Source organism: Elephantulus edwardii, unplaced genomic scaffold (genome assembly GCF_000299155.1).
Source record: "Elephantulus edwardii isolate Elephantulus edwardi_28Jun2011 unplaced genomic scaffold, EleEdw1.0 scaffold00148, whole genome shotgun sequence".
NCBI lineage: Eukaryota > Metazoa > Chordata > Mammalia > Macroscelidea > Macroscelididae > Elephantulus > Elephantulus edwardii.
Window position 1 is genome coordinate 2671097 of NW_006399898.1, and position 13461 is coordinate 2684557.

Sequence of the window (13461 nt, forward strand, 5' to 3'; positions counted from 1 at the left end):
GTCTAACATACTTTGGACATGTTGTAAGGAGGGACAGGTCCTTGGAGAGGGACATCATGCTTGGTAGGGTGGAGGGACAGCGCAGAAGGAGAAAGTGCTCTAAGAGGTGGATTGATTAAGTGAGTGGGATAATCGGGATGGGAGTGTCAGAGACAGTGAGGTTGGCACAGGACAGAGCAGAGTTTAGGGCTGTTGTACACAGGGTCGCTATGAGTCAAAAGCGACTCGACGGTACATAACAACAACAACAATAATCCATACTGAAGATTATAGTCTTTGATTAGTGAGCGCTTCAAGTCTTCTGAACTTTCAGTAAGCAAGACTGTATAATCTACATATGTTGTTGTTCTTCCTCTTGGTATATCGAGGTGAATATTATGAACAACAGATCTTAACCCTGCCCTATCCTGTGCCATCCTCATCATCTTCACATGTTTGAGACATGTTTGAGCTCAAGGCTGCGTTCATTGTGTCAATCCATCTCATTGAGGATCTTCCTCTCTTTTGCTGACCCTCCACCTTTCCAAGCATGACGTCCCTCTCCAAGGACATCTCCCAGAAACATACCCAAAGCTAGTGAGATGAAGCTTCCCCATTCTTGCCTCCAAGGAGCACCCTGGTTGCACTTTCACTAAGACATATCTGTTTGATCTTTTGGTAGTCTCTATGAGATATTCAGAACTCTTCTCCAATACCACAATTCAAAGGCATCAATTCATGAGCCTTCCTCTGATTCTGATACTGTGTTCTTTTTAAATGAATCCTAATTCTCTGATTATTTGCTCAGAGTTCATATGTACATAGATTAAATATGGTAAAAGGCTACAACTTGACAGACACCTTTCTTGATTTTAAAGCACTGAGTATCCCCTTTTTCTATTTGAAAAACTTTCTTTTAAAATTTCTCTCGACCATCCATATGCATTTTGGTTTATATTAACAATTGATCAATGCCCCTTATCACAACATCTCATCAAATCCTCACCTGCTAATCCCTTCATGCCACCCATCCATCCACTAATCTCTGCTGCCCTAATATTCCCCTCCCCATCCCTTAATCTATGTACAGATTCTACAAGAGTACATTAAGTGTTCTTTAATTTCCATTCTTCATGTTATATATAATTGGTTGATCCACAGAGTTAAATGCAATTGTATACGCAAGAAAACACAGGTACTCTCACATTCTAAGTTTTTAGTTAAGATCTGTCTGACATCAACAGTGATATAACCCTCATGCTGTAGTCTCATATGAGTCCAGTTAGAATTTCAAATGCAAGGTCTTACTTGCATTTGACATTAATGATATTGTTTAATAATTTTCACATTCTGTTGGATCAACTTTCTTGGGAATGGACACAAATATGGATCTCTTCCAGCTGGTTGGTCAAAAAGCTGTCTTCCAAATTCCTTGGCATAGACAAGTGGGCACTTTCATACTGCATCCAATTGCTGAAATATCTCAACAATTCCTGAAGCCCTGTTTCTTGCCAATGCCTTCAGTACAGCTTCGAGTTCTTCCTTGAGTGCCACTGGTTCTTGATGACAGCTGCTCTTCCCATATCCTGCATCATCCTCACCATCTCTGCTGTGCTTAAACCACTGTTATCATCACTGTGCCAATCCATCTCCTTGAGGGTCTTCCTCTGACCCTCTATTTTTTCAAGGATGGTGTCCCTTTCCAAGTACTGGACCCTCTTGATAGCATGTCCACAGTGCATAAGAGTCTCACTACTCTTGCCTCTACAGAGCATGTCGCACTTCCCTAGTATAGATCTGTGTATTCTTTTGGTAGTGTATGGTATATTCAATATTCTTTATCAATACCACAATTCAAATGCATCAGTTCTTCTTTGGTCCTCTTTATTCCTTGTCTGATTATTACACACATATGAAGCAATTGGAAATAACATTACTTAGGTCAGAGTTGAGCGCACCTTAGTTTTTAAAGTGGCATCCTCGTTCTTCTCAAGAGTTCCTTGACAGAACATTTTTTTAATTTTATTTTATTAATTTTCATGATCATTTACAGAGACTTTGAATTTCCATTCATTCATTGTTGTACCCTTCTCCCTGCCCACCCCTCCCCCACAGTCCGCTTCTCTCCCTGAAAAGTAAAAGAAAAACTCCTTCATTGGTATACAATCCCCCCGCCCCGAGTACACTCCATTATGCAACCTTAAGTCTGGATCCTTGAGATAACCATAATACCCTACCATATATCGCTTTAAAATTATTCTCTCCCTCATCTGCTTCAATGCAGTATACATAATTTATCCAGTTTTTTCTCAGTCTTATCCCAAACCTGATGTCAGTCCCATTCTACAACAGTGGCATCATGCAGTATTTGTCCTTTTGTGACTGAGATATTTCACTCAGCATAATATGACAGAACATTTGTCCAGTGCAATACGTTGCTTGATTTCTTTACAGTTGCTTCCATGGATGATGATCCAAGTCAAGTGAAACTCTTGACAACTTCAATCCTTTCTACCTCTATTATGATGTTGCTTATTGGTCCAGTTGTGAAAGCTTTTTGTTTTCTTGATGTTGAGGTGAAATTCACACTGAAAGCTGGAGTCTTGGATCTTCAGTAAGTGCTTAAAGAGCTCTTCACATCTCATTTGCACAACAGCCTTGGAAATCCCATGAGCAGTTGTACTTTTGCTTATAGTGTTGCTATGAGTTGGAATTGCCTTGATAATAGTGGGTCTGGGTTTGCATTTGGCCCTGGGAATATAAGGAGAATGAATTCAGAGTCTCTATATGCATGGAACTGGCATGTAGTGAGAGGAAAATAAACAAGAAAGTAGACTGATCATTCCATTCTTCTCAGAACTGATGAAGTTCTCTGAAGAAAAGGGGCTGGAGAACAGAACAGTGACCAGTGCAGGGACCATCTACTTGTGGCCATGGAAGGCCTCTCTCTTGAAGGGACATTCACACTGAGATGTGAAGGACCAGGAGAAATCAGTTTTGCAAAGAGTCAAAGGAGAGGCTCTACAGCAGAGAGAATGATGACATCCTCATTTTAGAATGAGTGTGGTGGATCCCAGGCCCAGCAGAGAAGCAAGAGGTAGGAACATGCTGGGCAAGGGTGAGCATGGTGGTGGTGGTGGTGGTGGTGGTGGAAGGTGGGAGAGGTGAGCCAGAGTTGTATGTGTATCTGGCTGATTTGACTCATAATGTTGTTGTTGTTGTTGTTGTTGTTGTTATGAGCCGTTGAGTCACTTGTGACTCACAGCGACCCTATGTCTAAACCCTGCTCTATCCTGTGCCAACCTCATTGTCTGCAACACAAGTACTTCTATTACCCCAATCACTGAATCAATCCATCTCATCGAGGGTCTTCCTCTCCTGAGCCATCCCTCCACCCTCCCAAACATGATGTCCCTCTCCAAGGACTAATCCCGCCTTGCAACATGTCCAGAGTATGTCAGACAAAGTTTCAGAATCCTTGCCTCTAAGGAGAAGCCCAGTTTTACCCTCTCCAGGATGAACTTGGTTCTCTTAGCAGTCCATAGTATATCCAACACTCTTCTCCAGCACCACAGCTCAAAGGCATCAATTCTCTTTCTGTCATCCCTAGTCACTGTCCAGCTCTCCAATGCATAGCACGCAACTGCAAAGACTACAGCCCTTTAGTCTCCAGCCTGACACTGTTGCTCTTCAGTACTCTGGAGAGGTCCCTGACAGCTGACTTTCCCAATGCAATTTGTCTCTTGATTTCCTAGCTGCTGGTACCAAGAATGCTGACTGTGGAGCCAAGCAAACTAACACTGCTAACTATCTCAATCTCATAATAAGTGTTCTGTTTCCTCAAGCCAGGCCTATATCCAGGTAAGGTGCTATCCAGTCACCCTGACTCGTGTCAACCCTACACAGAGCAGAGCAGAGCCATGCCCCACAGTGTTCCCAGTGTCTCATATAAATCCTGCATACAGCAGAGCTGTGCCTTACCCCTGTGTCCCACAGGGTCCCTAATGCCTTATTTTTCAGAAGCCTATAGCCAAGCTTTTCTTCTGAAAAGCCTCTGGGAGGACCTGAACCTTCAACCTTTCCGTTAGCTCTGAGTGCATTAACTATTTGCACCACTCCGGGACAACCAAGACCACTGTATATTTGCACTAGGAAAGATGCCTCTTCACTTTTCATCTGCCTTTCTACTTTGTAATTTCAAATTTAAGATTTCAAATAGTTTGCACAAACTATCACTAACTGCAAATCCCACCAGTCCAAACTGGCTTCTTACTTCTGCCTCCTCCCTCAGGAAAGACGGCTCCTAGCCCTGGTTCTGCCATCCATCCAACCACAAGGGCAGGTAGCAAGCTCTGAGCTGAGCCCAGGAGGAGTCACAAATCCTGAAAAGCCTTTGCCTCCCCTGTTGAGAGGGAAACCACCGACATACTTATTAAGTAGCAGGTGAAACTGCATTGCTGTAAAGGGAAGGAAAACCATTACTTAGGTCCCTGCAGGTAAGTGGCAGTCCCTTATTCTGGATTTCAAGTTCAATTCAGCACAAGGACTGCTCGGTGGGCGCTAACGGGAGCAAGTTCTGTGCTGGCGACACCCAGCCAGCAACTCCTGCTTGCAAAAAGCTCAGAATCAGAGCTTAAAACCAGTTCTTTGCAATCTGCTGGGGGAAATGCCTTCCAAAAAGTTTGCATAAAGGACTTTCAGAACAGGAAAGAGTAACTGCTTAATTGCTTGCAAAAAGTTTGTGAATTTAGATCAGGCAGATAAGGAAAAAATGTATTTTAATACAATTAAAAATTCCATCAAACTTTAAGAGTGTAGACCATAGGTTACACCATCACACTGTGTTCTTCCTTGGCCTAAAAGGGCATTTTTCTGAAACTGTTTGTCTAAGAGACAGTTTTTTAATGGAGTGAATGGAGAGACTGCGCTTGTACTGGGGATCTGAGGAACTGTCACCAAACACTGTCCACCAGCTGTCAGGATAAAAAGCCCACAGAACAGCTTGTATCTCTGATCAGCATCATCTCTGAGTTTCTTTAGAATTACTTAATGCACCAGGATCCTGGGTGGCTACAGGGTTTTGCACTGCACCACTGACTTAAAGGTTGGCAGTTCAAACCCCCCAGAAGCCCAGAGGAAGAAAGGTCTAGCACTCTGCTCCTGTACAGACGATGGCTGTGGGAACTCAACGGAGAGCTGCCCTCTGTCAGGCATGGACAGGTCTTTATGAACTGCTGGCACACGTGTGGCTCATCATTGGTCCTGCTTCCCTAAGTCACAATCAAGGGAAGGAACCAACCAGTTTCTGTTTAGTCTGTTTAGATTCTGACTCTTGACGAGCCTGCACATCACAGAAGAAATGGGCTCCACACCGTCTGCCCTCACCTTGATGGCAACGGGGGTTTCCACTGAGTGCACAGCTCACCAGTGGGCTGGCGTGAGATAGTGAAGAAGAACCTCAATTAGCAGCACAGAGCTAATTACAGTCTTTTTAAACTACAACTCCCTAAGGAGAGCTGTAGAAGCAAGACGGCTTGTCCAGTTGTGTCTCTGGAACCCACTGGGGCACAGACAATTCTCTTGGACCCAGAACACAGCCCCACATCACCGTCAGGAGGACTCTGGGGGGAAACTTCCTTTCCTCATCAACTATAGGGGAGGGCTTTGTCTCCCTGGGGCCCTGCTGTCTCCATGTCTAGGAGTTTCTCAACCAGGGGCTGTGAGCCCAAAGAACACATCCAACTCCCAGCTCTTCTTTCTTGCTGGTGGTCCAAACCTCAGTTCTCTGTCCTTTAATCCTGCTACAGGAATGGCTACTGTCACTGGGTAACTCATAACACTCTCCATGGTGCACGCCAGTGAACCACTTGTGATTTTGTTTATCCAATTCATGAGACACACACACCCCTAATTGTAGGGCTGGAACCATGCCCCACAGGGGCTGATCTTTCTAATGCAGCCTTTTCTTCCAGGGCACTCCAGCCCAGCCCTGCCACCTGAGCTCAATACAGACACCACTTTGTCGGGCCTTTGCCAGGAAGCTTTTCGACACAGATTTAGGTGTTGGTATTGAGCAGAATCTGTTTCCATGCCAGTGAATCACAAACCCAGCCTGGCTTCACATAGGCCCCTCCAGGGTGCAGTCTGAGTAGCAGTGGGCATGGGGATGTCTCACACCCCTGTCCCCTTCCCAGGTGTCACCCGCTCTCAAATCACATCTCAGCAAGTCTGTTCACATCCCAGCTTGGATCCCAGGTTTCATCGGAATGAAATGTGTCACATTTCATTCATAAAATACATAATTAAAACAGACAGACAATTATGATGGAAAATAGCACACTTCCCTAGGCCTGAACATTTTCTTGTATTTTGAGAACTGGATATGGGATTACATAGTGGCCAGAACACATACAAGATAATTCTGCCCACAACCTCTGGACACTGAACCACGACCTCAGCCAGGCCAGGACGGTCAGGACTCAGGATGTGATGGCCACGTTCCCCACTCGTCACCTCCTCTTCCAGCTCAGAGACCTGGAGGCACGGGGGGAAGCACACAGTTGCTAATCAAAAGGTCAGTGATCCGAACCTACCAGCTGCTCCACTTGAAAGAGGAAGCGCTCAGCTTCCATGAGGACTGTTGTTAGGTGCCTTTGAGTTGACCCAGAGTCCTAGCACGTGTATGAGCACCAGCCCGACACCTTGCCTTGCTGTAAGGCCTACAGCCTCGGACACCCTGGGGGGCCGTTTTGTTCTGTCCACACGGTGGCTCTGAGTTAGAATCAGCCCAATGGCTGTGGTGGATCTTTGGTGACCATATCAGCAACAATCAGAGCAAATATGCATCACAAGCCAATCACATCACACGTCCTGCTCCCCATTAGCTATCTCCACTTCCCCACGCCAACAGAGGACACTCTGGAACATTCAGGGAGCCGGTAACCATAGGCCTTCAGGTCAGCACTGACTAGTGGGGCCCCTCGGTGTATGAAAGCAGCACTGCTCACTACACAGCTGCCAGATGCATTCTCTCAAAAGGCTTCTAGAAGGACTTGAATCTCCAATCTTGCAGCTGGCAGCCAAGCAGCTTACCTCACACGCTGTGCCCCTTGGGCTCCCAGCTGCAGGCATAGATAGAGGCACTTTCAAAAAGTATTTGAGAACATCATTTGGAAATAGTTATCATGTTATGGGAGTAAAACACAGAGTTCCAAAAGGTGTGCCCACGTGTCCGTTAACTGCATTTGAAGAATCCTGTGTCTGTGTACATCAGGACTTAGATAAATCACAAGCAGACCTTTCTTTCTGTGTGCAGTTGTTGTTGATAGGTGCCATCGAGTCAGTGCCCACTCAATCACATATAACAGAGGAGAACTGACCCATAGCGGTCAGTCACAAAGGTTGCAAGGCTGCAACCTTTACGGGAACAGGTCCTGATGGAGTAGTTGGGTGTATCTGAACCACAAACCATTTGGCTAGAAGGCAAGCTTAACCATGACACCATGACACCACCAGGGCTCCTGTACAGTCCTAACCCAAAACCAAACCCACCATGGTCAAGTAGGTGCCAAGCAGTAACAACCCTGCAGGACAGGGCAGACGTGCCACCTACTGTCTCCAGGCCTGCAGCCTTGACAGGAGGGGCTCCAGGACATAGTCCATCAGGAGTGCTGCTGCCAACTGAACACTGTGCCCCTCTGGCAGTTCATATCGGCCATAGCAGTTCATATTGGCCAGCGGCAATCTCCTCCCAGGCGACTTAGAGCTCAGACGTCCAGTGAAGAGGCAACTACGAGTTAGTTCCAAACTCAACAGCAACAAGTCTGAGTTCTGAGTTGGAGCATCTTTAGGGGAGCTGACGGCCACCGCTTTCTCCTGTGCCCCAACTGCACCACCAGGCTGCTTCCGGACACACCAAATGCAAATGCAAGCTCACTGCTGTCTGGTGGGCTCCGGCTCAGAGCAAGTCTCCAGCGGCTTTCCAAGGCTGGGAACCTCAGCAGGAGGAGGCTGCCAGTCTTTCTGGAGGTGAGCACCTGGCAGAGTCAAGCTGTTGCAGATGGGCAGCCCTTAGGTTAACAGCTCAGTGAGCTACTCTCTGCATCACCAGAGCTCCCTCCGTTAAGACCACATGGCCACATAAATGTAAAAAAAAAAAATCTAACAGAATATTCACAACAAAATATTTAACAAGGGGAAATCCTCTTATTTATTCTGGGGAAAGGATCTGGATTTGAAAAGAAACATTCCCTTTATTTAGATTCTTGGATCTTGTTCTCGTGAATAAATTCAAACCGTATTTGTATAAATTCACTACCTGATGTTATGGGGTCTCCTTTAGAACCCAGGAGGAGGGGCCCACACCCCTTCCTCAGGGCTTCCTACTTGCTTCTAGCCCATCAGCACCGTCATCTTGTCACTGCACCCCAACACCTGCAGGTCAGTGCCCTGGAACCAGGTGAATCCAGAAGGCTGTTAGTCCACCTCCTGAGTCCAAGCCCCAGACACACCAGCACCACAACAGCACCATCCCTCAGAAGGCGGCGCTGTGGCCCCCACTCCCAGCTCCTCATCTGTCACCTGAACCCCAGCCCTGATTCTGCCAGCCCTCAATGGGGTGAGACAGCGGTCCTGCGTCTGTGGCTTCCCTGACGCCCCAGTACAGGCACGTCTCGATTTACTGCACTTCAGAGCTGGTGCATTTGTCACATGATGAAGGTTAGTGGCTACCCTGCGTCAGCAGCCAGGGGGTCAGCACACGGGCTACTCAAAGGTCATCAATACTCATTTCATTCATGCGCATTCACTATCCCACCCGCCCACCAGACAAAGGCTCGTACCTGAGCGTGAAGTGGTCCGCCACGGAGCCACTGTTGAGTGACACCAGGAAGGTGGCCGTGTCCCCTTCGCGGATGAGGTTCAGGGGCACCGAGATGACCACGTTCTCATCCAGGCTCAGCAGTGACCACCTCAGGTCATCCTGGGTGGGGTAGACCACGACACTCCCAATCCTCTCCCGGGCAGGGAGCACGGGCTGGGGGCTCTCCTGGCCCGAGTGGATGTTGTTCTCCCACTTGGCATCCTCATCAAGGGGGCACTGGCCCGCCTCGTCGGCTGGGTGGACGGTGAAGAAGAGCTCCATGGCAGTGCCGCCCAGCATGGCCGGGACCTCCTCCTCTGGCTCCAGGTCCAGGCCGGAGCTGAACCACTCAGGTAGCAGCTCCAGCTCAGCCACACACAGCCCCGGGTCCCCCTGCAGGCGGCAGCTGGCCACCACCTCCCTGGCCTCAGGGTAGGCGAACATCCTGACACAGGGCAGGCTTTCTGCAGGCTCACCGCTGTCCCAGTCTGTCCCAGTGACGTAGAACAGGGTCTGCACCTTGGGCCTGTTGGAGTAGATGGAGCTGTCGAGGATGTGGGACTTCAGTTTCCAGCTGAAGGGGAACCTCTCGGAGCTGAAGGACGTGGCCGTCAGCATGAGCTCCTGCGGGACCATCTTCTGCACTGTGAAGGGGCCGTAGCTGACGTTGACCAGCGGAGGCGTCCTGGCGCGGGAGATGAGGAAGGCCTCGACCCGCGTCTGCAGGCTGGAGTTGCGCGTCAGGTCCTGGTTGGCCTCCTTGAGGAAGAAGGACTGCTCAGTGCTCTCAATGTTGAAGCTGGCGGGGAGGTAGGTGGGCAGCGAGGAGAACCTCTGCAGGCTGTCCATGACCCCACGGCTCGCTGTCCCTGCACAGAAGAGGGAAGCAGAGGGGGTCAGAGCCTAACAGAGCAGGTCGGAGCCGAGCTCAGATGTGGAATGAGACAGACTGATACAGCCTGCAGCAACTCTCCCAACAACCCCCACTGGCTGGGCCATCTCACCTCCTACATACATCCTAGCCAATGTCCTGTAATCAAACCCCCCCAGAAAAGCAGCACTGGGCACTGGGGAGGTACAGTCCCCTCTGCAAGGGGACCCACTGTCCAAGTACAGGGGACCGAGGTCATTTCTGGAGCACTCATAGCCACGCCCAGCAGTCAGTCACTGCACCCTCCCCGATAGGCCGGCCGCTAATGCTTTACTGTGGAGTCCTGATATACCTTACATGTTGGGCTGCTAATTGAAAGACCAGCAGTTCAAATTCAACAGGAGAAAGAGCAGGGGAGAAATCCACAGGGGAAAGAGCTTCCACTAACAGTCACAGCCTTAGATAGCCGCAAGGAGGGTCACCACGAGTGAGAATCACCAAGGCAGCAGTGAGCATACTTTCTGGTTTGGGTTGGCCCTGTAAAGCTCAAGCACAGAGGACCGTGACAGCTGCTGACCACCCTGAGGAAAGCAGACTACACACAGCTTTGCCCAGCCAGGCCCGTTGCATCAAGGAGTGCTGGTGGCATAGTGGACTTGAACGTTCTAAACAAGCAACCTTGAGCAAGTTACTTAACTTGTCTATGCCTCATATATCACAGGACAGACCTGTAATTTTTGTTCTATGCCATCAAACCAACTCATAGTTCACCCTTCAACGGGTTTTCGGAGGCTGTAAACCACATGTGAGGAGATTGCCCATTTTTCTCCCACAGAGCAGCGAGTGGATTTGAACCACCTGCCTTTGCGCTGGCAGCACAACCCCTAACCACTAGGTCTCCTGAGCTCTGCCTACTAGAAACAACAGAACTAACCTATAGAGGCCCCAAGGCTGCCACCTTTACAGGTATGCACAGCTTTATCTTTCTCCTGCCCCTGCATGTGATTAAGGTTGCCATAGGGTCAATTCTGACTCGTAGAGACAGTAAGATAAAATGGAACTCTGCTTTATTGGGTTCATTAATAAGTCTGAAGCTGCTCCAGCAATGTTTAGCACATATAAATGGTCTGTCGTTATTTCAATTTCTACTAAGGGTTCACCAACAGGAGATGAGAGGAGCTGAGCTACCACTCTACGTACATACTGATGGGGTGTCCACAATATATTATCAGGCATATTGGAATGATAAAGCTAAATATAAATATGCCATACATGATGTCACTCGGGTTAATTGTTTCAATGCCACATTTCTTGGCATAGATTAGTGAGCACATCCAGGGCTGCATTTGTTTGTTGAATTATGTCCATTAGTATTCCACTGACTCCTGGGGCCTTATTCTTTTGCCAAGGCCTCCAGTGCAGCTGAATTTCTTCCTTTAGTACTATTGGTCCTTGATCACATGTTACTTCCTGAAATGGTTCGGGAAAGTCTATAGGTATAGATGTTGTTGTTGTGTGCCATAGAGTCAGAACCAACCCATAGCTGACCCTCCAGTGGGTTTTCAGAGGCAGTTAACTGCATGGGAGGAGACTGTCCATCCTTCTCCCATGAAGCAGCTGGTGACCTCGAACAGTATGCCTTCAGGATTGCAGTGCAGCTTCTTGCCACTAAGCCACCAGAGCTCCTGGTGTAGATGTGTGTATATTTAAGTGATTTAAGTGTGTCTGGTTTTAGAACCCACAAGAAAGTATCGCTTTTTACCATCTATGCTTCTATTTCCTTCTTTTACTTTTTTTAGTTAGAATAATCATGTGTTATTTTAAAAACGCATGTAATTTTAAAAATATGTCTTTTTCTTAATGTGTTTTTCTAAAATGCATTCTCATCAAGAACAAACACCCAACAAATAGGCTTTTTCAAACCCGAGAGAACACGTGAGGAGACAGGAGTGAGTAAACCAGGCAGCCAGGAACCTGCCGCAGATCCACCTCCAGACTTGGCTGAATCTTCGCGTACGCTCGGAAAGAGACGAATCTGACTGTGGGAGAGGGGCACTGCTGTCTTGTTTTGGTTCTTCTAACATTTTATTATGGTCTGGGTGAAAGTTTATGGAACAAACTCATTTCCCATCCAACAATTCTGATTGTGGTATTTAAAATACAGCATCACGAGAAGGTTTAAAGGCAACAGCCAGTGCCCCTGACCCTCAAAAACGTCCCCCATCCCCGCCCCCCGCAGCTCCTTGTGAATTCTATAAAAGACCATATTCTGCTGCTTTCAAGATAATGTAGCCTTTTCTGGGCTGTCCTGGGTGAGCTTTCCATTCCTGGAGGGTGACAAAATTGTAATTTAGGAACAGTAAAAACTACCCAGCCATGTAGAGGCAGGTACACCCTTTCTTTCAGGAAGGTGTTTAGAAAGTGCCATCAGTATGACTAGTCCCATGGCGGGTTTATTGATGGGGAAGGAGGGTGGCCACTTACTCATTTATACGCCCAATAACTTATCTAACTATTGTCATGGACTGATGGGGTCTCCCCCAAAATATGCGTATGTACTGACAGAGTGTCAAAGATATATAATGACACCATCCCCACCCCCCACCCCCCTACCCACACACACACACACCCCCCATCTGATAAACCAGTTGTAACCAGATTAAGAATGGGATGCCACACCCTTAGGACCATCACAGCCCTGATTTGATGCAAGGGGAGTTTCTCTTGCGTGTGGCCTGTAAACACTTTTATTTATTTTATTTTATTTATTTTCTTTTGTTTACATACAGTAAACAGGAAGGAAAGCAAGCAGAGAAGGGAGAACTTCAGCAACACCCACAGTTTCTAGGGGTGGACCTACCTCCCTGCCCTGGGAAGTTCCTCAGCATGGGGAAACCATGACAAATGGAGATCTCCCAGGAATACCAGGAGATGCAGAAGGAGACGAAGCCCTTCTCCAGGACCAACACCACACTGAAACTCAGAATCCGGGCATCTAACCTCCTCAACTTGTCAGAGAGTAAATGTCTTTACTAAGAAGCCATCTGCTTGTGACATCTCTGCTACAGCAGCACCGATAACTAAGACTACTCTACATATTATGCCCTGATTATCTTTGCAGCACAGCTTTGTAGAAATGCCACAGGGTTAAGACTGACATGGCAAAACTTGGCTAACAAGCAGGAAACTGAGTGCCAAGGTCCTTAAAAAAAGCCCTGTCTCAGGATTTCTCCACCTGGGAATTTGTTCTAAGGAAATACTCGAGAGATTGGGAAGGGAGATTAATGTGCAAGTATGTTCATCACAACATGATTTATAATAGAAACACAGTGGAGGCAGCCAGAAAATTCATCATTCGGAAATTAGTCAATAAATTATTAAAGCAAGTCTGTGTGTGCAGTCCATCACCCATGTGTCAGTGTGTCAGGCTGTGGTGGTTTGCATGTTGCCAGGAGGCTGGGCGCTGTGCCACCGACATTCCAGATACCAGCAGAGCCATCACACTGGACAGGTTTCTGTAGAGCTTCCAAACTAAGACAAACTAGAAAGAACCACACAGTGACCGACGTTCAGAACGCCACCAAGCCTTGTGGATCACAGCACAGCGCTGTCCGATACAAAGTTGACTAGGAGAACCCCTAGACTGGGGGGGCTCTCACAGTCTACAGTGGCCACAACAATAGACAGGAGCAAACCAACAATTATGAAGATGATACGGGGCGAGGAACGGTCTCGTCTGCTGCCCTTCGGG

The 13461-nt window shown here is 47.6% G+C and overlaps 1 protein-coding gene across 1 annotated transcript in view; it reads right to left on the minus strand.

Moving 5' to 3' along the window:
- TMEM132B (transmembrane protein 132B) overlaps positions 1–9856 on the minus strand; it is a 218148-nt gene extending 208292 nt beyond the window's left edge. Inside the window, exons 1-2 of the mRNA XM_006894685.1 lie at positions 9844–9856; positions 8820–9708 (exon numbers count right to left, since the gene is read on the minus strand). Of these exons, the coding sequence (XP_006894747.1) occupies positions 8820–9708; positions 9844–9856 (902 nt within the window). The remainder of the gene's footprint in view (positions 1–8819; positions 9709–9843) is intronic.
- Positions 9857–13461: the final 3605 nt, after the last annotated feature.